We start from the raw sequence: 22,714 nt of genomic DNA on the forward strand, positions 1-22,714 counted from the left end.
ACCACACAAGTCTACAGACCTTTAGTTTTGTAGGAGGCAGACAAATGAACTAGTAAGGGAAGTCAAGGATTACTGTGTGCTCTGATACACTTATGAACAGAGCACAGAGTGTGGAGGATTCTTAGTCCTTTACGGCGTGTGTGTTTGGGCTGAGTTCAGGAAGATACCACAGGAGTGAGAACATTTGTGGAGCAGAAAAAATTTAACGAATTCACAGGTCCAAAATGGCTGTAGATAGGAAATCAACAACATACATCTATATCTGTTTTGTTTATTTGGTGGCTAGCCAGTAAGCATCCAAGCCCTTGACCTTGGCGTTATCAACATCACGCTCTAACCAAGTAACCTAACTCGCCAGCCCTTATATCTGTATCTGTAGCCCTATCTCTGTAGCCCTCTGTGCTGCACATAAGGATAATTGCCTCTTTTTTTTGGAAACAGGTCAGGGGATTTGTTTATTGATCACACAATTGCCTTTTTTTTCCTGATAGAGTAAAAGGGAAAAAAAATGGGACCTACAAGATGTTTGGTTAAGGTACACATGACATAGCATATTGAATTTATTTTGCCACTGAGCCTTCTAAATGCCATTTTAAAAACTGGGTAGTCCGAAAGTGTTCTAATTCAGTTTGGGGTTTCTGTTACAGTAACTTTCCCATTAACATCTTGGAACCGAGCCACTTGTGGTCCTTTGGGATTGGCAGGGAGAAGGCGCCAGGATGGAAAAAGTCACCATCCAAGGGAGGGAACAGTAAGATCCAAATTTATGTGACTCTTTCACCTTATTCTCGTATTAACCCCATTTACTGCATTAACCAGCTGCTGCTGTAAGAAGGTAGGTAACTTGACCAAAGTCAAACACCAGTGCCCAGAATGGTCCTCTCCCGGTCTTTTGTACTCTGCGACTCCACAGCACCCCCCCCACCTCCCCTTCCCCAAACAAAACCACCACCACGCCCCCCAATTTCACACCCCCAAGCCTCACCCTTCTAAACAGAGCTTATTCGGATCACTGAGACCTGGAGGCCTTTGGCTAGGCCTGGGTCCGATCTAGACGGGAAGGTAACTGTGGTGTTCCGGAAATCCTTTGCCGAGCTCTACCCTGTCCAGAAGAGTTATCCCAGGGCCCCTGACGACACAAGAGGTGGCTCGTTAAGCACTCGGCGCGCACCCTCGGGCCGCGATCACGGAGCCGCTGGGCAGGTGCGCGCGCACCTGTCGCCGCCGAGTGCGCGCTGCGGAGGACGGGGCCGTGCCCGCGCGCGCGCGGCCGGCAACGTTCTCCGTCCGTGCGCCGTCCGTGGGCGCGGTGTTCGTGCCCCTGCGTTTCGGGAAGGGAGTAGGCTCGGTGCCGAGTGGGAGTCTGGGAGGGCATTTTCCTGGGCGGTCGCGGCTCCCCCTGGCGGCGGCCGCGCCGCGCTGTTGGCGAGCAGTCAGGCGTTCTCCGCGGGCAGCCGGCGGCGGGGCCTTGCCTTCCAGCGCGGGGTCCTCGGCGGCCTGGGTGGCTCCTGCCCCTGCTGCTGGCGTAGGCGAGGACGGCTGGTGGTGCTGCTGCTGTTGGTTCGCGGCGGCGGCGGCGGCGGCGGCGGAGGAAGACGGCGAGGCGACGGGGGACGGAGGCCGGAGCGGCGGCGGCGGCGGCGCCTGGGGCCGGCGGCGGCGAGGGGGGGGAAGATGGCGGACGTGCTCAGCGTCCTGCGACAGTACAACATCCAGAAGAAGGAGATTGTGGTGAAGGGAGACGAAGTGATCTTCGGGGAGTTCTCCTGGCCCAAGAACGTGAAGACCAACTATGTAGTTTGGGGGTAAGTCGGCATGGCCGTGGTCCCGGGGTGGCAGGACAGAGGTGGGCGCCCTCAGGCGACCTCTTTACCAGCCCCTCCCCCCCGTTTCCCTTGGGGATGGGAAGAATGGGTGCTCCGGGGAAAGTTTCTCTTCAGAGCACAAGTTGCACTTGGAGGGTGAGGAGGGTCCTGGAGAGCTGCGTCTGGATCGGTTCATTTCTTTAAGTCTTTGAGAAGCCATTGGGAGCTTCTGACTGTTGCGGTTTGTTCTTACCTGTCCGCGTTGAGCGCGGTCAATGTGTGGGGCTGGCGCGCAGGTGTCCCTGAGCAGAGGTGCACGAGGGAGCGCGGCATCCGGCGCCGGAGCCGGCTTTTCCGTTTTGTCTTGTTTTTCCTGCCTCCGAGGCTGCCGTGCGTTGTATCTATCTCCGCTGGCCTTGCAGCGCCTGGTCTATTTACTCTTCCGCTGTTGGGGAGAGAGAAAGGAATCAGCTCTGCCGAGTTAGGACGGGAAAGGGATTTGTTGAATTTGGAGGAGTCGTTAAAATCTGGGTTAAGGGTGAAGGCAGGAGTTTGTCAGGGAGAAAGTTACTGGTGCGATGGAGTGAGCGTCACAGATCTAAGAAATTGATGGTGTGTACTATTTTGGGAAGTGTGTTTTAAAGAGAAATGTCGAGGAATGTTGACCCACGTGGAGTTTCGTGAATTTAAGTCATTCAGGAAGACATCTAGGGACAGGTCTAATAATCATGAGGGGCTTTTTAAACGATGTGACTTATCATTGATGCTTCAATTGGATACTTAGAACCTTGAGCCAGAACTTCTCTACTCCTTTTGTTTGATTGAATGGAATGAGCTTTCTGCAGAGTCGACGAAGAAGTAGGGCAAATTTAGTTTGTTGGCTTTTAGTGGTTTTTTTCTTTTCCCTTATGACTTAATTAGCATAATTTCTTCATAAAGAAAAGTGGATTAAATGATATTCTGAGAATCCTGCGCTTTACCCTATCAAGGAATTTTGCATAGAGAGGATTACATTTTATTGGATTATTAATTTTTTTCTTTAAAAAATGGTTAAATTGAATCTGAGAAGTAGAAAAATTCCTGATACCCTGGTACTTGCCTCAGAGGAGGTTAACTGAATAGAGGAGGTAAAACAGATAACTTGATGGGAAATGCTTTCTAGCTCTTAAGAGTGCAGTCACTTCTGGTTGGGAGTATTTGAGGGCGGTTCCATAGAAGTGTGTTTGGAATGTTTGCATCCAACAAAGTTTTCTGAATAAGTGACCGAACAAATGAATAAGCTTTAAAGAATGGGTAAGAATTTTGTGGGTGAAATGGGGGAGTAGGTCTTCCAGGATGAAGGAACTGTATGAAATACGTGAGAGCTGGAAAGGAAATGTTTTGACAGCAATTCAGTGAAGCCAGGAAAAAGGAATGCTTAGAACAGTAGATTTCAAACTTTTTCAACAGCGAATCACACCAAGAAGTTATTTTCATTTTCTCAATGTGTGTGTTTGTACACCTGTAAATATGTATATGTATAAACAATACTTTCGTTGCATGCAGTGCATTCTGTTATTTTTCTCTTTTCTATATCCTAAAAAGTCTGGTTGTTAACTCATGTATTGGATTTCATAGTACGTAATTGATATTGATGTGTGGACTGAAATATACGTGCATAGATTTAGAGGAAAAGTGGGATTAGAGGCTGGAAAAGTAGGTTTAGGGCTCATTATTAGTGGGCTGCATTCAGATGAGTTCAAATAATACATTGACATTTCTAGATGGGGAGAATGTAGGAGGACGGGTGGGATTGGACTCTAGATCATATATGTGCCTTCATTAGAGAGCTTGGACCCTTAGACCACGTTGTTTCATCGCAAAGATAACTGCATTTTGTTTTTGCATTATTGGTCTAATTTAAGGGATGTCATAAGAATCATACCTCAGAAATTCATTGCTTTGTTTACTGTAATATTGTTAAGCAGTATCTTGTTCAGTAAGATCCACAGAATAATTTTCTTTTAAGTTTGGCAACAATGATACTTGTGTTTCTCTCTCTTTTTTTTGGCAGCTGGCCCGCATGGGGATCTTCACCCTTGACCTTGGTGTTATAAGGCTGTGCTCTAACCAACTGAGCTAACTGGCCAGCTCTTCTCTTAAGCAGTTTATTTTCTCTATGGATCCATTCCAATCTAACTGGTTAGGTTTTTCTATTGACAAAGCCTAGAACCTTATTTCGGGCCTAATTCTAAAACAGTGTATAGTGCCTTCAAGTACGAATTTTGCTTGCTTTCCCTATTTCTTGCTTTTTGTAATTGCCTTCTTTTGCGTTCCTTTTGCCTTTATACTTTGTGTATATTTTTGATAGACGTGTTGAATCCATTGTTGGGATAGCAAATTGGTTATAGACAAATGAATACATATATTAATTAAGCCCACAGAGTTGAGTTAGAAATGCAAGTAAAAAAAGTTTTGTCTTAATTATTTCAGGACTGGAAAGGAAGGACAACCCAGAGAATACTACACATTGGATTCCATCTTATTTCTACTTAACAATGTGCATCTTTCTCATCCTGTGTATGTCAGACGTGCAGCTGTAAGTAGGATTCATTTTAAAACTTTTTTTTTTAACCTCATCCATAGTAGGTATCATTTGGTGAGGATAACTTCCCTCACAGATTTCAAATCAGAAGAATGAAAGGTTTATATGAAAGTCAGAAGATCAAAATTAGGGTACTGTGTCATTTATACTAATTTTTTAATCTGTGATTTTTTTTCTCTTAAAGTGTGGGTAATGTTTGTAACAACAGAAGTTTTAAAGGCATTTATAGGGATTTAAAAAAATTATAAGCCTATGGAAGAATCAAGAAAACTTTTTGTCATAAGAATCAAGATTAATACTTTTAAAATTATTTTTTAAGCAACTAATACAGCTATTTTCATACTCTGTTGATAAATACATTTGTTTTTAATTTTGCCTGCTTTCTCAGTATTAGAAAATTAATTTATTACTCCAAGGAAGTCTTTAGAAACAACTTGAAAAGAGCTGATTTCACAGAGACTATGATGATGAGATTCTTCACTTGTAGGGGAGCAGTGTATTATCATTGATAGGTAAATAGGTTTCAGAGCTACTTGGGTATGATAGCTGTAACACATGGCAAATTGCCATTAATGCCCAAATAAAATGCCCTAAAGAGATTATGTTTACTTTGTAAAATAAGACTCTCCCTCAGATTACTTTTGGTAGAGTCAAACATAAGATTTTTGGGAGGATATAATGGAAATAATCAAATGTCTGACTTTAATATTTGTTTTAACTTACTTAAAATTAAGTATGTAATGTATTAATTTGGTTGGGCGTGGTGGCGTGTGACTGTAGCCCCAGGTACTCTGGAGTCTGAGGCTGTAGGATCGCTTGAGTCCAGGAGTTCTGGGCTATAGTGTGCTATGCCAATCCAGTGTCCCCACTAAGTTTGGAATCAGTATGGTGACCTTCTAGGAGTGGGAACCCACCTGGTTGCCTAAGGAGAGGTGAAGGACCCACGTTTGAAATGGAGCAGGTCAGAAACTCCCGTGCTGATCAGTAGTGGGATAGTGATTGTGAATAGCTACTGCATTTCAGCCTGGGCAACATAGCGTGGTGGTCTCTTAAAAAAAAAAAAAAAAAAAGATATTAATTTGTAAGCACTGCTTTTTCCCATTCCTTATAGTTCTAAAAACAATTTCATTCAAACTTTTCACAAACATCATAATTGTGTCTTTCATCGCTAGAGCCACTTTTTGAGCTATCTAACACAGCTGGTAGATTGCATTAAGCTGTGTGAAATTTACTTCTATAACCTTCTCCTCCCTCTCCAGTAGTAATAGTTGAGGTTTCTGGCTTACGTTAGGTGTCTACCAAATACCAAACAATACCTTGTTATTTAAAACAATTGAGAAAGTATCCCGTCATCTAATGGGCTTTGTAAGTTTTAAATCATAAGGCTCCTGCTTTTCTGAACAAGAAATACATATTTAGTCTTAAATACTTAAAAAAAAATAAAATTTAGGGTAAAACTACGTGGGACATTGTGGGAAAAATAATGGCATCTCTCTCTTTAAAGTTACTTTAACTCATATTAGATCTTTAAAAACTGAATTAGGCAATTATTAGAGTGTTTTGTTTGATATATCCACTTATTTTGGGGTCATAAAGATGACAGATACTTGGTTTAAATTCCTCATTGTGTTCTTGGGGAACGATGGTAGCACATAACTGATAGCTGTAATTGTTGCTATGGACCCTAGGATACTCGGTCACTTAAGGTTTAACTCTTATTCTTCTTAAGTACTTGCCAAATAAGAAGGGCAGAATTTTATAATTCTAGATTCTACAAATTTGAGGTTGTTGTTTCCTCATTCCTTTGCGTTACTTGCTCTTTCTTGTGAACAGACTGTTCCTGAAATAAGTATTCCTGACCCATACGTCTTTTTTTTTTTTTTTTTTTTTTTTTTTTGTGACCGGTAAGGGGATCGTAACCCTTGGCTTGGCGTCTCCTGCACTGCGCTCAGCCAGTGAGTGCACCGGCCATCCCTCTATAGGATCCGAACCCGCGGCCTTGGTGCTCCCAGCGCCGTACCCTCCCGAGTGAGCCACGGGGTCGGCCCAGACTTACGTCTTTTTTAATTGGCTGTAATGTGTACATGACTCAACAGTGACCAAATGATGAAGTATATTATCAGGCTTAGAAACAATAATTAAAAAAAAATTAGTTCAAATATATATACATAATTATATATATATAATTATATAATTATAATATCATAAATATCAACTATTTATGATATTCCATGTAGCTGGTTTAAAAAAAGAATACAAGCATAAAAGACTCGTGTGCTCTTAAACTTTTGTACTCCTAAGGAGAAACTAAAATTTAGCCTTTTTAAAAAAAAAAAATTAATATTTAAGTGATTAAGTATAGTTCACCCAAATCATTGAGGAGTATGTGCAGAATGTTTGGTGCAGTGAAATGTAATCAGTACTCAGTATAAGGTAATTGGCCAACTATACTAAGGGTTCTTGATGTTACATCATTCTTGCTCATATGAGATAACAAAGTATTTAAAGTATATAATCCCGTAGCCACCAGTGTTTCTTGCACTCTATTGTTAGTTGACATTAGAAAAATGGTAAGAAAAATTGTGATATTCATTGAATTCATGACAATCTATGAATTCATTGAATTCATTCCAAGATGACTTGGTGCCTAATGTATATACTTTTGTTTGCTCACCTCTTAAGAAATTGCTAATGTAGTAGGTGATTAAAGGAAAATTATCCATTTTAGTGAAATGAATAAGCTTTTCAGGTTTAATTTTTAAATTTTTTTCCCCCGCTTACAGAATTTATACACACTCAAGGATAAAAAAGAAATATGTAATGTAGAAGGTAAACAACGACCATTAACATTTTTCTTTATAAATTCCTATACCTTTTCCCATGTCTAAATTACATGTACCTATTGTTAATTATTAAAATTTTGTTTTAGTTTATTTGAAAGAGTTCAGATAGAATATTTTGAAGAGATCTGATTTGTGTGTGAAAAAAGAGCACTTTGAAGACACTGCATAAAGTGAGAAAGCAGTGGGACTATGGGACTAAAAAGAAAATAGACTCACATGAGCAAAACCATCATGAGTGTAATTAAAAACATATGTAGAGTAAGCCAAGGGAAAAAAAGACTGGAACTGATAGTTTGGAAAGGGATAGAGTCATTGCTTCATTTCTAATCATTATCTTTTGTATATCTTCCTGGAATTTCAAAAATAAAATTACCAGAAATTAACATGCCTAAAAAATGTTCAAGATTTTTATTAGGTTCTTTTAGCCTTGTCATTTTTTACAAATGTGATTTTAAATATATGCTATCAATATATTGGAATAAAATTCAGACATTATATGATGCATATCTTTATCAAGTTTCATATAGTTGTTGTTCATTTGATATTTAAAATTTTATCTTCAGACTGAAAATATTCCTGTGGTTAGAAGACCTGACCGAAAAGATCTACTTGGATATCTCAATGGTGAAGCATGTGAGTACTTTTTAAATGCTCTCTCTGCTAAACAGACATTGTTTCTTTATTCCCCCTATGAAATAAGAAGTAGTGGGAAGAGAATTTATATTCTTACCAAAAAATTAATCTAGTTTCAGCTGTGTCATATGCTTGTCCTTCTTTTTTGTTATAGTGAATGTACTATCTTTGCTCCTAAGGCCAGTCACCCCTTCCTTTATGTATGGATTCCATCTCTTTTCACAGTCTCAAAGACTTTGTCTTTGTAAATTGATCTTTCTTGCATCATCAGTTTTCTCCTTTCTTCTGCATCATTTTCTTTTAGAATACATATGGTAAGATCTCTCATCTTTAAAAAGTGTTTTTGACACCACATTCCTACTGTCTGTTACACCATTTGTTTTCTCCCTGTTGCTGCAAAATTCTTTGGAAGAGTTGGTGTGGTATACTGCCTCTTCTTTATCTTTGATTTGTTCTTGAAGCGACTCCAATCTGGCTTTCATCCTCACCATTTCACTAAAATCTCTGTTTGTAAGGTCGACACTGACTTAAGGATTGCCACCTCCTTTGGTTTCTTTTACTTTACTTGACCTTCTAAGAGCATTTGATATTGTTGACCACTCTCTTTTTCTCACTTGGCATTCAGGACACCAGGCTCTTTTGGTTTTCTTCCAACTCATTGTCCACCTCTCATTTTATTTTGGTTATTTCTGTGCCTGACTTCTGGTTCTTGAAGTTTTCCAGGAGTTGACTTTTTTTCTCTTCTTGGAACTCTTAATCTCTAGTGACCTCTTCCAGTTTAATGCTTTAAATACCGTATGTATGCTGATAAATTCCAAACGTTTGTCATCATCATTAACTTTTTCCTGAGCTCCAGATTTATAAATGCATTGTCAACATCTTCCTTTGGATGGTTAGTAGTTATCTGAAATTTAACATATCCAAAATAGAATGTTCAATTCCCTCCATCCCTTCCCCCCCAGAAAAACCAAAAACAAAAACAGCAAGTCTGTTCTTTCCTCATTGTTTCCATCTTAGTAATGAATAATGATACTATTCATGAATTTGCTTAGACCAAAAATCCTAGGTACATCTCACATGCATTCTATCAGCAAATGCTTTTCACTGTCTTTAAAAGTATGACACTTCTTACTGTTTTACCTCGACGGTATTCCATCCTTCCTCTTTAGACTTTTGTATAGCCTTCTCATAGGTCCCACTCTTTATTTCGTACAGTGTAGTCTCTGCCTAGCAGTTAGCAGTAACCTGTTTTTGAAAAAGCACGTAAACTTGATTGTGTCACTCACCTGCTCAAGGACCTCCTGTGGCTTCCCAGCACACTTAGAATAAAGCTCATATTCCTTACCCTGGCCTACGTGACTTTGCTTCTGCCCAAATCTCTGTGACCTCACCTTCTATAGTCTTCCTTTGCTTATAGCAGTCAGTCTCATTGGCCTTTTAGCTGTTCTAATTTTAGAGCTTTGTACTTGTTATTCTCTCTCTCTGGAATTCTATTTCTCTACATTGTGGTATGGCTCACTGTCTCATTCAGATCTGTGCTTAAATGTTCTTCCAAATGTTATTCCATCAGGGAGAACTTCTTTGACTGCTCTAGCTAAAGTATAAAATAGCATTGCGTCTCACCATCCCCCTGTCTGTGTATAGTACCATCCTGCTTTATTTTTCACCACATCCCATACAGCAACATGAAATTTTATATATATGTCTGTATATATATATATATGTTTACTTCCATATTGTCTGGCTTCCCCACTAGAGGGTAAACTTCAAGGGGCAGACAATTGTCTTGTTGATTGTTAAATACCCAGCCTTTAGAATAGTGGTGTATTGTAGGTGCTTAGCTGAACAAATGAATAATTATTAACTTACTGTTTTACAGGGTACAATTAAATTGATATAACAGAACTGTTTGCTCTCACCTTCCCTGGGATGCAGTTTACTACCTTTAAGTCATTAACAGCTTTGTTGTCACATATTCTGCTCCATGGCTTTAAGCAGTAAGATTGATTTACACAGAGTCTTGTGCGTAATGGAAAGATCATCATCAGTAGTGTTTTCTTCCTGTGCTGTCCTCATTTAACAAGTATTTATTGAATTCTTATTCTTTGTTTGTTTGTTTGTTTGTTTGTTTTGGTGGCCAGCCAGTATGGGAATCTGAACCGTTGACCTTGGTGTTAACAGCACTGCACTCTAACCAAGTGAGCTAACTGGCCAACCCCAAATTCTTATTCTTAAAAGTGTTATGCTGAGTGCTGTACAAAATGCAGAATCCCTGTCCTAAACATGTTTACTGTTATGTAAGGGAGACTGATAACACAAAGTGTTAGAACCCTGGGGAGGATCAAGGAGGGATGCCAATTTTCCTGTGAAGAGGATGGGGTTGGGGAGGTCAGGGGAAGGTTTTTCTTGAATCAAAGCAAATTTAATTCTTTGGAGCACTGTTTCCATAACTTCTTAAATCATGAGAGTGATGTGGTATACTTGTTAAATATAGTTTTTTGTTTTTGTTTTTGATTCAGAAGATCTGGTATGGGGTCTAAGATTCTTTAATAAGCATCTCATGTGAGCCTGATAAATGGGCTAGTTTTGGGGGAGTACTTTAGAGCAAATGATTTTTCTTTTAAAGAATCCAAAAAAGGAGTTGCCCTTTACCCATCCACTTCATTTCCTGTAGTCTCTAAAGGACAAATAAATTTAGTCATCAAGTATATTGCTTTGCCATTTTTTAAAATTGTTAATGTAACGGTTTAATGAAAAAGTTGAGCAGATGTTAACACCTTGTTTTTAGGAAGGCATAATGGCTTGAAGATACTAGTTCTTAACATTATTTATACTTTTAACATGATCTCAGTAAAAATCCCTGCAGTTTTTCTTGATTGAGGGGTACAACTAGACAAGGTGATTCAAAGTTTATTGGTAAAAGTAAGTGTCCTAAAAATTTGTAGAAGAGCAATGTGAACAAGACTAGTCATCTAGAGTTTGGAATTTATAATAAGCCCCAATAATTTAAAAACTGTGAGCGAATAGATACACTAATAAAACAACTTTCTTATGTTAGATTAGAAATAGGTGTACGTATGTGATTTTAACGTGAGTAACATGTGAGTCATGTATAAGTAACACGTCGAATCAGTGGGGGAGGAAAGGTGGGATTATTCAGTTAATAAGTTGATAAAAATAAAAATGTTTTGCATTGTGGAAAAACAAAAGACATGACAGACTGGGAAAAGATATTTCAACTCATCACAGATAGAGGGCCAATCTCACTAATATATAAAGTTGTCCTGGAAATATATGCATAAAAGACCAACAGCTCAATGGATTATATTCATACAATTCACAGAAAAGGTGATAAAACCACATGAAAAATGCTTTCGTTAATTCATAATATTTAAACTGTGCAGAGATAGCTTTTTTTTTTTTTTAACCCAATAGTCAAAAATCTAGGAGTTTGATGGTATGCCCTGGTGAGGCTATGAGGAAACAGATATGCTACTACCCTGTTGGTTAAAGTGTCAGTTAAAACAATCAATTAAAAAACAATTGGCAGCAGGGGCCGGCCCGTGACTCACTCGAGAGAGTGCGGTGCTGATAACACCAAGGCCACGGGTTCATATCCCATGTAGAGATAGCTGGTTAGCTCACTGGGTTAGCGTGGTGCTGACAACACCAAGCCAAGGGTTAAGATCCCCTTACCGGTCATCTTTTTTTTAAAAAAAAAACAATTGGCAGCAGTTAGTGCAAACTTGACCTAGAAATCCTGCATCTTAGATTTTATCTTAGAGGTGTACAGTCATGCACCACATAATGACATTTCATCCAACAATGTACTTGATAAGATGATAAATGTGTAGTAGGCTATGCCATCTAGGTTTGTGTGAGTATACTCTGATGTCTACACAATGACAAAATCACCTAATGGAGCATTTGTCAGAGCAACATGTATGACTGTATTTGAAAATGTATGAAATGACATATACATTACGAAGTTATTGTGTCATTGTAATGACAAAACTTTTAGAATTGAACTGTTCATTAATAGGGACCTAGTTAAATAAATTATAATTAATCTATTTAATAGAATACCACTGTAACAGTAAAAGAAGAGTAAGGAAATGCTCCAAATATTGATATGAAGGGATGATGGAGATGCATTGTTAGGTTAAAAAGAAGGGTTCAGAAATGTGTATAGTATGCTACCTTTTGTGTAAAAGAGGGTAAAATAAAAGTATATATATATATATATATATATATTTTTTTTATCTACAGAAAGAAACTCTGGAAGGATATAAAAGAGACTAACAGTGGGTGTTAGGGTGGTGGGAACTAGGTGGATTAGGTTAGGTACACCACCCCTTTTTTATAGTTTTAATGTTTTGAGCCATTCAAAAATCAAGTGATTTAATTTTAAAAATAACTTAAGTTTTCTACCAATGTAACTTAAAATTGCATGCTAAAAGTGAATGCTAATTTAAAAAAAATACTTTTCCTTCTGTATTTATATACATTTATGTATTTAGTTCTTTATGTTAGATACATTTTCAGTGTATGACCAGTTAATTTCAGTCAGATCATCTCAGTAATTTGTAAGCTAAATCAAAATTGTTAAAATTTGTCCTCTTATACACTTTCTAATACAGAAATCACCATATAGAAATAAGAAACATAACAAACCTTGATCATTTTACTTGTAGTAATATCTAAAATATGTGTTTAAATAATTGATCTTCTCGTATAAATCTTTTTAAATCTTCAGCAACATCAGCAAGCATAGACAGAAGTGCCCCCTTAGAAATAGGTCTTCAGCGATCTACTCAAGGTATGTCTTTTCACATATTTATATTGAACTTATTGAAAACCCATTCCCAAACTACACATTTATTTGCTTCTCTTTTTTTAATAGTCAAACGAGCTGCAGATGAAGTTTTAGCAGAAGCAAAGAAGCCACGAATTGAGGTAATAGAACTTCATCTTAAAGGCAATTCATATTGTTAGTGAAATGGGGATTGTGTAGTAACAAGAGTTCTTTGTAGTAATCCTATGAGCTTTTTGTTCGTGGAAAAATTTTTGTAGTAGAAAGAACGGTTGATTAGTAAGTAGCTCGAGCTATAGTTTTAGCTCTCTTGTATACAAGCTATGTGATGGACAAATCATTTTATTTTCTTTGCTTTAATATTCTTATTGATGAAAATATTGGACTTGATTGGGGGTCAAAATTCTTTTTCTATAGAAGACCAGATAGTAAATATTTTAGGCTTTGTGGGCGTACAGTCTCTTGCTATTTCTTGACTCTGCTATTGTAAGGTAAAAGCAGCCTTAGATAATACATGAATGAACAGGCGTGGCTGTGTTCCAATAAAACTGTACAGAATGGATAGCAGCCCATAATTGGCCTTTAGGTTATAGTTTCCCTCCCCCTGGAATAAGGTGGTATGGGGATTTGCATTATTCTTCAGACCTGTGAACATGAAATGCTTATTATAGTTACTGTATTAAAATATTGATATAACAAGTCCCACATTTCTTATAGTATTTTATAGCCAGTAAGTGGAATATTAACATTGGTTAATAAGGATAGTTCATGTGCGATAGAAGCCACATAAGAAGTGCAATTACCTTTAGAAATCTATTGTACTACATGATGACTATGGTTAATAATAATGTATTATATTTTGAAAATCACTAACAGTAGATATTAGGTGTTCTCACCACAAAAACTTAGTATGAGGTAATACATATGTTAGTTAACTTTATTGAGCCATTCCACAATGTGTACATATTTCAAAACGTTATATACGATAACTATATACAATTTGTCAGTTTAAAAAAAAAGAAATGTTATGTTCATCACTTAGCTTGTATGTGAGACAGCTTAATGCAGCTAGTGTACTGCATATGACAATTAAACCTTAGGAATTTTAATTACATGATTATTTATGTAAATCAAGTCTTGAATCAGTTACATATAAACTCCCCTGAAAATGGAGCATGACATGTCAACTAGAGTTGCACTTAAAATCAGAGAAATGATTAAACTGGTCATATGTCAATTAAAACAAAATAAAGATAACACTTAAAATCATCACTAGTGTTAACATTGCTAGAAACCATGAATCTTTTCATTTTAAACTCATGTAAGAATCAAATAGTTATGCATATGGACTTTTGGTCTGCTACATAAATAGCAAAGCATTCACAATTAAGGATAAGAAAAGTAACTAGAAGGGACAGTGTTGGTTGGTACAGTATGTGCAGTAGAATTAGTAACAAAATTTGATGCTAAAATAATATAATTTTAATTAAGCCTATTCTGCAGTGTGGACCTGATATTAAGTAATGAAATAATGATAACTGGCTCATTGTTATTGCTCTGTGCTAGGTGATATTCTAACTACATATGTGTATTAGCATAGGTAATCCTCACCACAACTTCCTGAAGTAGTGGTATGCATTTGATAGTAGTACACATTTCATGTATGAGTCAACAGAGGCTCAGACAGAATAAGTGACATGCTGAGGTTTGTAGAACCAGGATTAGAACCCAGGCAGTCTGGCTCCTAACCATTCTACTATACTGGATATGAATCTTGTGGCAGTAAATCTGAGATTTTCCCCAGTTCTCACTGTTTGAAAGGAGATTGTGAACGACTATGAACAAAGTGAGTGAATTTAGGAGTACTTATAATGAAAAACCTGGACATCACAGTCTAATTATTTGAAAAAATTCTACGTGGCAGAAAAGCTAATTTGCCTGGGTTCCAATAACTTGAAAAATCAGTAGGAAATAGCATAATAAAATTCTTGCCACATCATTTGTAGAGTTAAAATGTGTCATGTAAACAGCTATATGCGTATTACAGGAAGTTTTCAGTTCAGCATGTTTATTCAGGACTTGTAAGGAGCTATGCTAGGAAAGAAACCTCGAAGTCAGGGTTTCTGATTTGGTTAAAATCTAGGCTAGCTGTCTTTAAAATCAGAAGTTTCTTAAGGAATTTGAATAATCTAGGTTATACCTTTGTTACAAATGGCAGAAAAATTAATGCATTTGCTGAAATGTTAACCCTGTATTCATTTCAGCTGATGTGTGATAGATTAATAATAGGCCATGAATTGGAGCCCAGCATTTTTTGGATCTTGAGTATACTGATGATTTTTATACAGTTTCATATTCCATTAACCATAGACATTGACTATGGTCCTCAGTTTTATTTGTTGAATATGGACATTGAACTAGATCATAGTTACCAAGTTTTGTTTTGTTTTGCCTTTTTAAGCAGCCAAACACTTTCCAGATTACGCTTTACTTGACATTTTAATATGTAAATTAGATAAAAGTTGAACTACCAAGGTTGAAATTCAGACAAGATCTTGAAGTGGCCCATGGGAAACTTTGTGGGAAATTCCTAATGATCTAGGGAACATGCTTTGAAAACCATTGAAGTTTCACTTCTAGTGTTTTGATCTATGCTGATCGATTTAGGACCTGTGGCAACAGATGAAGAAAAAAAAAAAAATCCAAAATGAAAGTTTTGACTCTGGTGAAGGCTTCTCATAAAATTTAATTGTAAGCTTTCTCAAAGTAAAGGAATTTACATGTTGTATATCTTTTTGAATAAAGGCACTGTGATATACTATGGTAAGAACACTTAATTGTAGGAAAAAGCGACTAAGCAAATTTTTTTGGTAAGCTTTTAGTTGGTTTCAGTGTTATATCTTCCAACATATACTTATTATTTTTTGTCTTTATATAACTAAAAGTGGTCCTTAGTTGATTTAAGGATGGTGATACCTTGAACTGTACAGGTGGGAATTCTGGTAAGGAAAAGTTATGAGCAGTGTTTTTTCTTTCTGAAAGTTAAATAGAGGCTGGCTGGTTAGTTCAGTTGGTTAGAGTGCAGCCTTATAACACCCGGGTCATAGGTTTGGATCCTTGTAGTAGCTAGCCACCAAAAACCAAAAATGACAACAAAAATAAAAGTTAAATAAAAATTTAAAGCGTTGACTAACCAGTTATTATTTACAGGATGAAGAGTGTGTGCGCCTTGATAAAGAGAGATTGGCTGCTCGTTTGGAGGGTCACAAAGAAGGGATTGTACAGACCGAACAGATTAGGTAAGGATTTTTTGGTAGAAAGGTAGTTTAGTTATACATAAATGTATATGGAAAAGGGAATATTAAAATGCAATTCACATTTACATTTTCCTTTTCTGTTCTTTATACAAAGGTACTTCACCAAGTTTGTAGAAAAATAGCATTAAAAGATAATATGTTTCCATGAATTTTGTGAAGTACCCTCGTAAGTTCAAAAGAATGTGTGTGGGCATGTTTTATGAAAAATAGAATTAAAAGATAATATGAATATTTCCATGAACTTTTTGAAGTACCCTTGTATGTTTCTGTTCCGTAAGTTCAAAAGATATACGTGGGCATGTTTTATGATAGAGATTGGAAACCGTTGTGCTTATTATGCTTTCTGGAAAGCCGCCTTCTTGATTCTATTATCACATTGGTCTTTTTTTAAAAATTACTTCATAATCTGAGATACTCATTTTACCATGTAATCTCTTATTGATTTATAGCACAGGTCAGCAAGGTTTTTCTGGCAAGTGCCACTTATTAAATATTTTTGGCTTTGCAGGCAATAGGTCTCTTTTGAAACTGAACTCTTGTGGTAGGAAGAGCAGCCATAGACATTACCTTAATGGATGGGTATGGTTGAATTTGGACTGTGACCTTCACTTGGTGACCCTTGATGTTTACTGTAATTAGAATCACTTCATAATATTTCCTCAGCACGATATAATCCTTTTGGTTTTATCCAAGTCAAGATAACCAATACAATATCACCCCCTTAAATTTCCTGTGTACCTTTGTAATCCCTCACTTCCATGCTTCCTTCCCCAGGCAACCAATGATCTGCTGTTACTATAGATTAGTTTGTTTTTTTTTTCTAGTATTATTTATAAACAGAATTGTGCAGAATGTACCTTTTTTTTGGAGGGGGGGGTCTGGTTTCTTTCACTTAGCATGATTATTTTGAGATTCATTATGTTGCTGGGTCTTTCAGTAATTTATTCCTTTTTGTTGCTGAGTACTCTTCATTGTATGATGTACCAGTTTGTTTACCCAGTTATCTGTCGATAGCTATTTTAAAGCTTATTGCCATTTATCGGCTATTACAGCTAAAGCTGCTGGGTATGTACAAGTTTTTGAATGGACATGTGCTTTCCTTTCTCTTGGGTAAATACCTGGAAAAGGAGTGGCGGGATCATACGGTAGCATAGGCTTGCTTTTGCTTTTTTCTTTTGCACCTGGCTGGTATAAGAATTGAACCCTGGCCCTTGGTGTGATCAGCACCATGCCCTAAACACCTGAGCTAACTGGCCAGCTTAGATTGAACTAAGAAACTGCCAACTTATTTTCCAAAATGGTGGTGCCATTTTACATTTCTATCAGCGGTGTATAAGAGTGAGTTTTTTCACATCCTTACCAATACCTTGGTATGGTCAGGCTTATAATTCTGGTGATTCTAATAGGTGTGTGGGAGTGTCCCATTATGGTTTAATTTTTCATTTCCCTCACGATTAATGATGTGGTGAGCATATTTTCATGTGCTTATTTGCCATTCTGTATCTTCTTTGGTGAAGTGTCTGCAATATTTTTTTCCTTTTTTTTATTGGGTGGTTTGACTTATTATTATTGAGTTTTGAAAGTTTGTTGTATGTACTGGATATAGGTCGTTTTTCAGACATATGCTTTGCAGACATTTCTCCCTGTCTGTAGCTTGTCTTTTCATTCTCCTCACCACCTTTTGAAGAGCAGAAAATTTTAATTTTTATGAAGTCTGGTTTATCATTGTGTTCTTTTGTGAATTGTACTTTTGGTGTCATTCATATTTAATTTTTCTTCTTGCCTAAGCAAGGTCAACAAATATTGTCCTCTATATTTTCTTGTAGAAGTCTTGTAGTTTTAGGTTTTACAATTGTCTATGATCCACTTTCTGGGTCTCCACTGAATTGCCTTTGCACCTTTGTAAAATATCAGTTGTCCATACATGTTTAGATCTGTTTCTGGACCCATTCTGTTCCATTGATTTATTTGTTTTTTTGCCAATACTGCACTATTTTAATTATAGTATCTTTGTAATAAGTCTTGAATTCAGTTAGTATTAACCTGTCCCGCGCTACCGTCTCGCCAGCAAGAACGACGCGGCACACAAAGGATCCTTCTGCAGATCAGCTTTAATGCATCTTGAGAGGGAGAGCATAAGCTTGCCAAAAATGGAGACCCGGAGCGAGGGAACCCGCGCCCTTTATATAGACTGCTCCTCGCCTAGGACGTGCTCCTACCTTATTGGTGGCTGCCTAATCGGCCCAGGCGTGTTACCGAGCAGCCCTGCCCTCCACCGGAAATCAGCGCCATCTTGTAATGGCGATTTCGGGCAGCTCCTCACATTAACCCTTCAACTTTATTCTGTTTCAAGGGTGTTTTTGCTATTTTATTTTAGGTCCTTTGCGTTTCCATATGAGTTTTGGACGTGATTTGTCAGTTTCTACCAAAAAAGCCTAGGGTTTTGATTGAGATTGAATTGAACTTATAGATCAATTTGGGGAGAATTTACAACTTAAAAACATTGAGTCTTCTGACTTAAGGTGTATTTCTCCATTTATTAATGGAGAGATATTTAGTTCTTTGATTTCTCTCAGCAGTATTTATAATTTTTAGTGTACAGGTTTTATACACCTATTTGTCATATTTATTTATAAATATTTTATATTTTTAATGCTGTCATTTTTTTAAAAATGTCAATTCCTAATTGTTGCTAGTATACAAATAGTTGATTTTTACATATTGCTCTTGTATCTTGTGATCTTGATAAACTCATTGATTAGTTCTTATAATTTTTTTGGTAGATTTTATTGGATTATCTACATGGACAATCATGTTTTCTATACATAAATAATGTCTTCTTTATTTTCAAACTGTATGCCTTTTATTTTTGCCTTATTTTGCTGGCTAGACTCTCATCCACTTGAATGGAACCAGTGAGGTCAGACATTTCTTGTTTTGGTCTTAGGGGAATGCATTCAGTCTTTCACTATTAAGCGTGATGGTAACTTAGAACTTTTGTAGATCGTCTTTATCAGGTTGAGGAAATTTCCTTCTTTTCTAGTCTGCTGAGAAATTTTTTTTTTTTTTTTTTAATCAGAAATGAATGTTGGATAGTGCCAAATGCTTTTTCTGATTCTATTGAAATGATCATAGGTTTTTCTTTTTTAATATGGCAAATTAAGTTGATTTTGTGCAAGTTTGTATTCTATGGATAAACTCTATTTCTCATCTTATTACTTATCTATTGCTGCAGAACACATTAATCCAAAACATAGTGGCTTAAACATATATATTACTTCACAGCTTCTGTGGGTCAGGAGTTTTGGCCTGGCTTGGGTGGCTTTTCTGTATCATGGTCTCTCACTAAGCTGCAGTGAAGATGTTGGCCAGGACTGTGGTTTCATCTGTAGGTTTGATTGGAGAGGATTACTCCTGTGTGTTATCATTTTTTTTTTTTTTTTTTTTAAATGAAATGTGTGGTTTTTTTCTTCTGGCTACTTTAAAATTTTTCTGTATTGCTGGTTTTGAGCTATTTAACTATGGTGTGACCTTGGGTGAGTTTTCTTCATGTTTCTTGTGCTTGAGGTCCATTGAGCTTCCTGGAAGAATTTTTGGGCTTATATTTTAATTAGATTTGGAAAATTTTTGGCATTGTTTCTTCAAATTTTTTTTCTGCTACTGTCTTTTGGGACTCAGTTATTCAAACTCAGCTGGAAGTTGCCTGACAGCTCACTTATGTTCTTTTATTTTTTTGGATTTTTTTTCTAGTTCTATTCCTTTTTTATTCATTTTGGATAGTTTCTTTTGTCAAGTTCATTAGTATTTTCTCTGTAATCCCATCCCATGCATTATACTTTTAGTCTGCAGCATTGTAGTTTGCATCTCTAGAAGTTATTTTTTCTCTTTTTTTGAAAAATATATTCCATATCTCTACTTGTTGAAAATATGGACCATAGTTATAATAATTATTTTAATATCTTTGCAACTGATATTCCTCTTCAGTCTGGCTTATATTATCCTGCTTCTTTGTGTTGCTTGTAGTCTTTGATTAGATATCAGACATTGTGTATTTTAACTTGTTCAGTGCTAAATATTTTTGTGTTTTTCCAAATCTTCTTTAGCTTTGTTTTTGGGACACAGAAATCACTTGGAAATAGTTTGTTATTTTGGGGTCTTGGTTTTATGGTTTATTTGAACACTGGTCAGTTAGACTAGTTATTCTTCACCAACTGCCCAGACAAGACCATTCTGAATATACTCTTCTTAATGCCCCATAAGTGAGAGGTTTTCATTTGACTGATGGTTATAGGTTTTCATTTTGGCTGGTTGTTATAGGTACTATTCTTCACCTTATGTGAGCACTGGACATTTATTCCTCTAATCTTCTTGGGTGGTTCTTTGCCTAGCCTTCTATAGTTTCCTCTCACGTGCTAATCAGTATTCTGCTGTAATACTTGAGGGGGATCTTTTGTGCAGCTCTCTCTTCTCATGTACCCTGGCCTGTGAATTCCCAGTCCACTAAGTTCTGCCCAGGTTCTCCTCCTTATGCCATGCCTTGGAAACTTTCAAGGCACTAATCTGGGCAGTCATTGGTCTCACCTTGTTTGTTTCTCATTGTCAGGGAATCACTGTCCTTCATTGCTTGATATCTAGTATCTAGTAAATCATTGTTTCATGTATTTTGACTGGTCATTTCAAGGTGGGATGGTTAATTCAGTCCCTGTTACTTCCATCTTAGCTGGAAGTTAAAGTTCAGTGTGGGCTTGATTATAGCTTGGATAATGTTTATTCATGTGGGATCTTTTCCAAGCCTGAAATCTTGGATAGTACCAGACTCTAGCCAAGGAACACCAAGGTCACCTTTTCACTTTAAGGAAGCACTTTAGGGTTTCTCTTTGGTGTATCCAAATTGCTCTTGCACTTCGGGGCCATTATTAAGTAAAATAAGGGTTACTTGAACACAAACACTGTGGTAATAACTGCGACAGTTGATTTGATAACCAGGATGGCTACAAAGTGACTAATGGGTGTATGTATAGTGTGGATACTCTGGACAAAGAGATGATTTATATCGTGGCGGGTGGGAATAGAGCTGGGTAGCACAAGATTTTATCTTACTACTCTGAACAGCACGCAATTTAAAACTTATGAATTGTTTATTTATGGAATTTTCCATTTAATATTTTTGGCCACAGTTGACTGTACATAACTGAAACTGCAGAAAGTGAAACTGTGGATAAGGGGGAACTGCTGTGTTTGAATTTGGCTCAAATACTCGTATATGTGGTATGCTTGTAAACTTTAGATTTTTAGGAGAAAGTTGCACGGTATTATACAAAATGATTCAAATATCAGATGCGTATTGAGCATCTGGTATAAAAGTGTTTTCATACCTAATCTAAATAAAATTAGTAGACTGTATAATAATACTGTATTTAGACCTGCAGGAATTTCTGTTCTTTTTCCAGATTTTTTTGTAAAATATTTCAAGATTTTCATCTTGTGACTTAAGTAACTTTTTTTGTCTACTGTTGTTAAGGTACCCAAACACTTTTTAATTCTTTTTCTCATTTTGCATTATAAAAAGACACTATGCTTAAGATTATCTATCATCTTATGAAATCTGTACTTTCAGTGTTAAGTCTTTTTTTATAGTTCTGCAAACATATCCTGTCTTTGCTGTTTTGTTTATTTGAAAATCAAGAAAAGGGAAGAACAAGAAAGCTGTTCAAAATATGGTTTCATCTTCCAGAGATAAAAGGAGTATGTGTTTTGTGGTATTTAAAACCTTCTGTCACCTATAGAATAGGTTGTACACTATGACATACAGGTTTGAAACCTTGACATAAATTTCAGGGAAGACCTAAGCTTTCAAATTCTACAGGATGAATTTTTTTACTCCCCTTCTAAGGAGGCCTCTGTGTGTGTGTGTGTGTGTTTGTGTATATGTGTGTGTCATTTCTGTCGATAGAGGTGGGTTAGCTAATAAAGTCTCAGATAATATAAAGAAAAGCACCCATATGAGTCCTGCTGTTTGGGGGAAGAGATGAAAAAACATGGAGAATTTTGTTGTGTTGATCCTTCTAAGAAGTTGCTGATTTGCTCAGAGTATATCTCTACTGAACTCTTTATCTATAAAAATCTTACACGATTACAAAATATCGAAAGTGTGTCAGTTTTACAGGTAAGAAAACCTTAATTATTGCCACTTAAAGTGTTTTTTACCAGAGACTTATAGATGTAACAAAATATATTTACGATGTGCTAAGGAATCCTTGCAGTGAAAGTTAAAATATGAAAATGCTTTTAGGTCTTTGTCTGAAGCTATGTCAGTGGAAAAAATTGCTGCAATCAAAGCCAAAATTATGGCTAAGAAAAGATCTACTATCAAGACTGATCTGGATGATGATATAACTGCTCTTAAACAGAGGAGTTTTGTGGATGCTGAAGTAGATGTGACCCGAGATATTGTCAGCAGAGAAAGAGTGTGGAGGACACGAACAACTATCTTACAGAGCACAGGAAAGGTAATTAAAATATTTTACTTATTCATTAGAGTCTGTGTGTGTTTAATCTGTGATTGGTTATAGAATTGGTTAAGAATTGCTATTAGGAGAAGGTTTCAAGTTATATGTCTTTGGAAGATCAGTAATAACGTAGATTTCCAAGTGGCCATATTTACCATTCCATTCTTGAATATGGTTGTTGGTCACTAATGAAGCTGATGGAAAAGTTGG

General features: G+C 36.8%; 1 protein-coding gene across 1 annotated transcript in view; it reads left to right on the forward strand.

The window, feature by feature from the left end:
- The first annotated feature begins 1,433 nt into the window (after positions 1–1,433).
- Positions 1,434–22,714, forward strand: part of CDC73 (cell division cycle 73) — a 103,286-nt gene continuing 82,005 nt past the window's right edge. The window contains exons 1-7 of the mRNA XM_063105020.1: positions 1,434–1,805; positions 4,278–4,383; positions 7,796–7,865; positions 12,622–12,684; positions 12,769–12,821; positions 15,889–15,977; positions 22,288–22,504. Coding sequence (XP_062961090.1) covers positions 1,675–1,805; positions 4,278–4,383; positions 7,796–7,865; positions 12,622–12,684; positions 12,769–12,821; positions 15,889–15,977; positions 22,288–22,504 — 729 coding nt within the window. The 5' untranslated portion in view covers positions 1,434–1,674. The remainder of the gene's footprint in view (positions 1,806–4,277; positions 4,384–7,795; positions 7,866–12,621; positions 12,685–12,768; positions 12,822–15,888; positions 15,978–22,287; positions 22,505–22,714) is intronic.

Source organism: Cynocephalus volans, chromosome 8 (assembly GCF_027409185.1).
Source record: "Cynocephalus volans isolate mCynVol1 chromosome 8, mCynVol1.pri, whole genome shotgun sequence".
Lineage (NCBI taxonomy): Eukaryota > Metazoa > Chordata > Mammalia > Dermoptera > Cynocephalidae > Cynocephalus > Cynocephalus volans.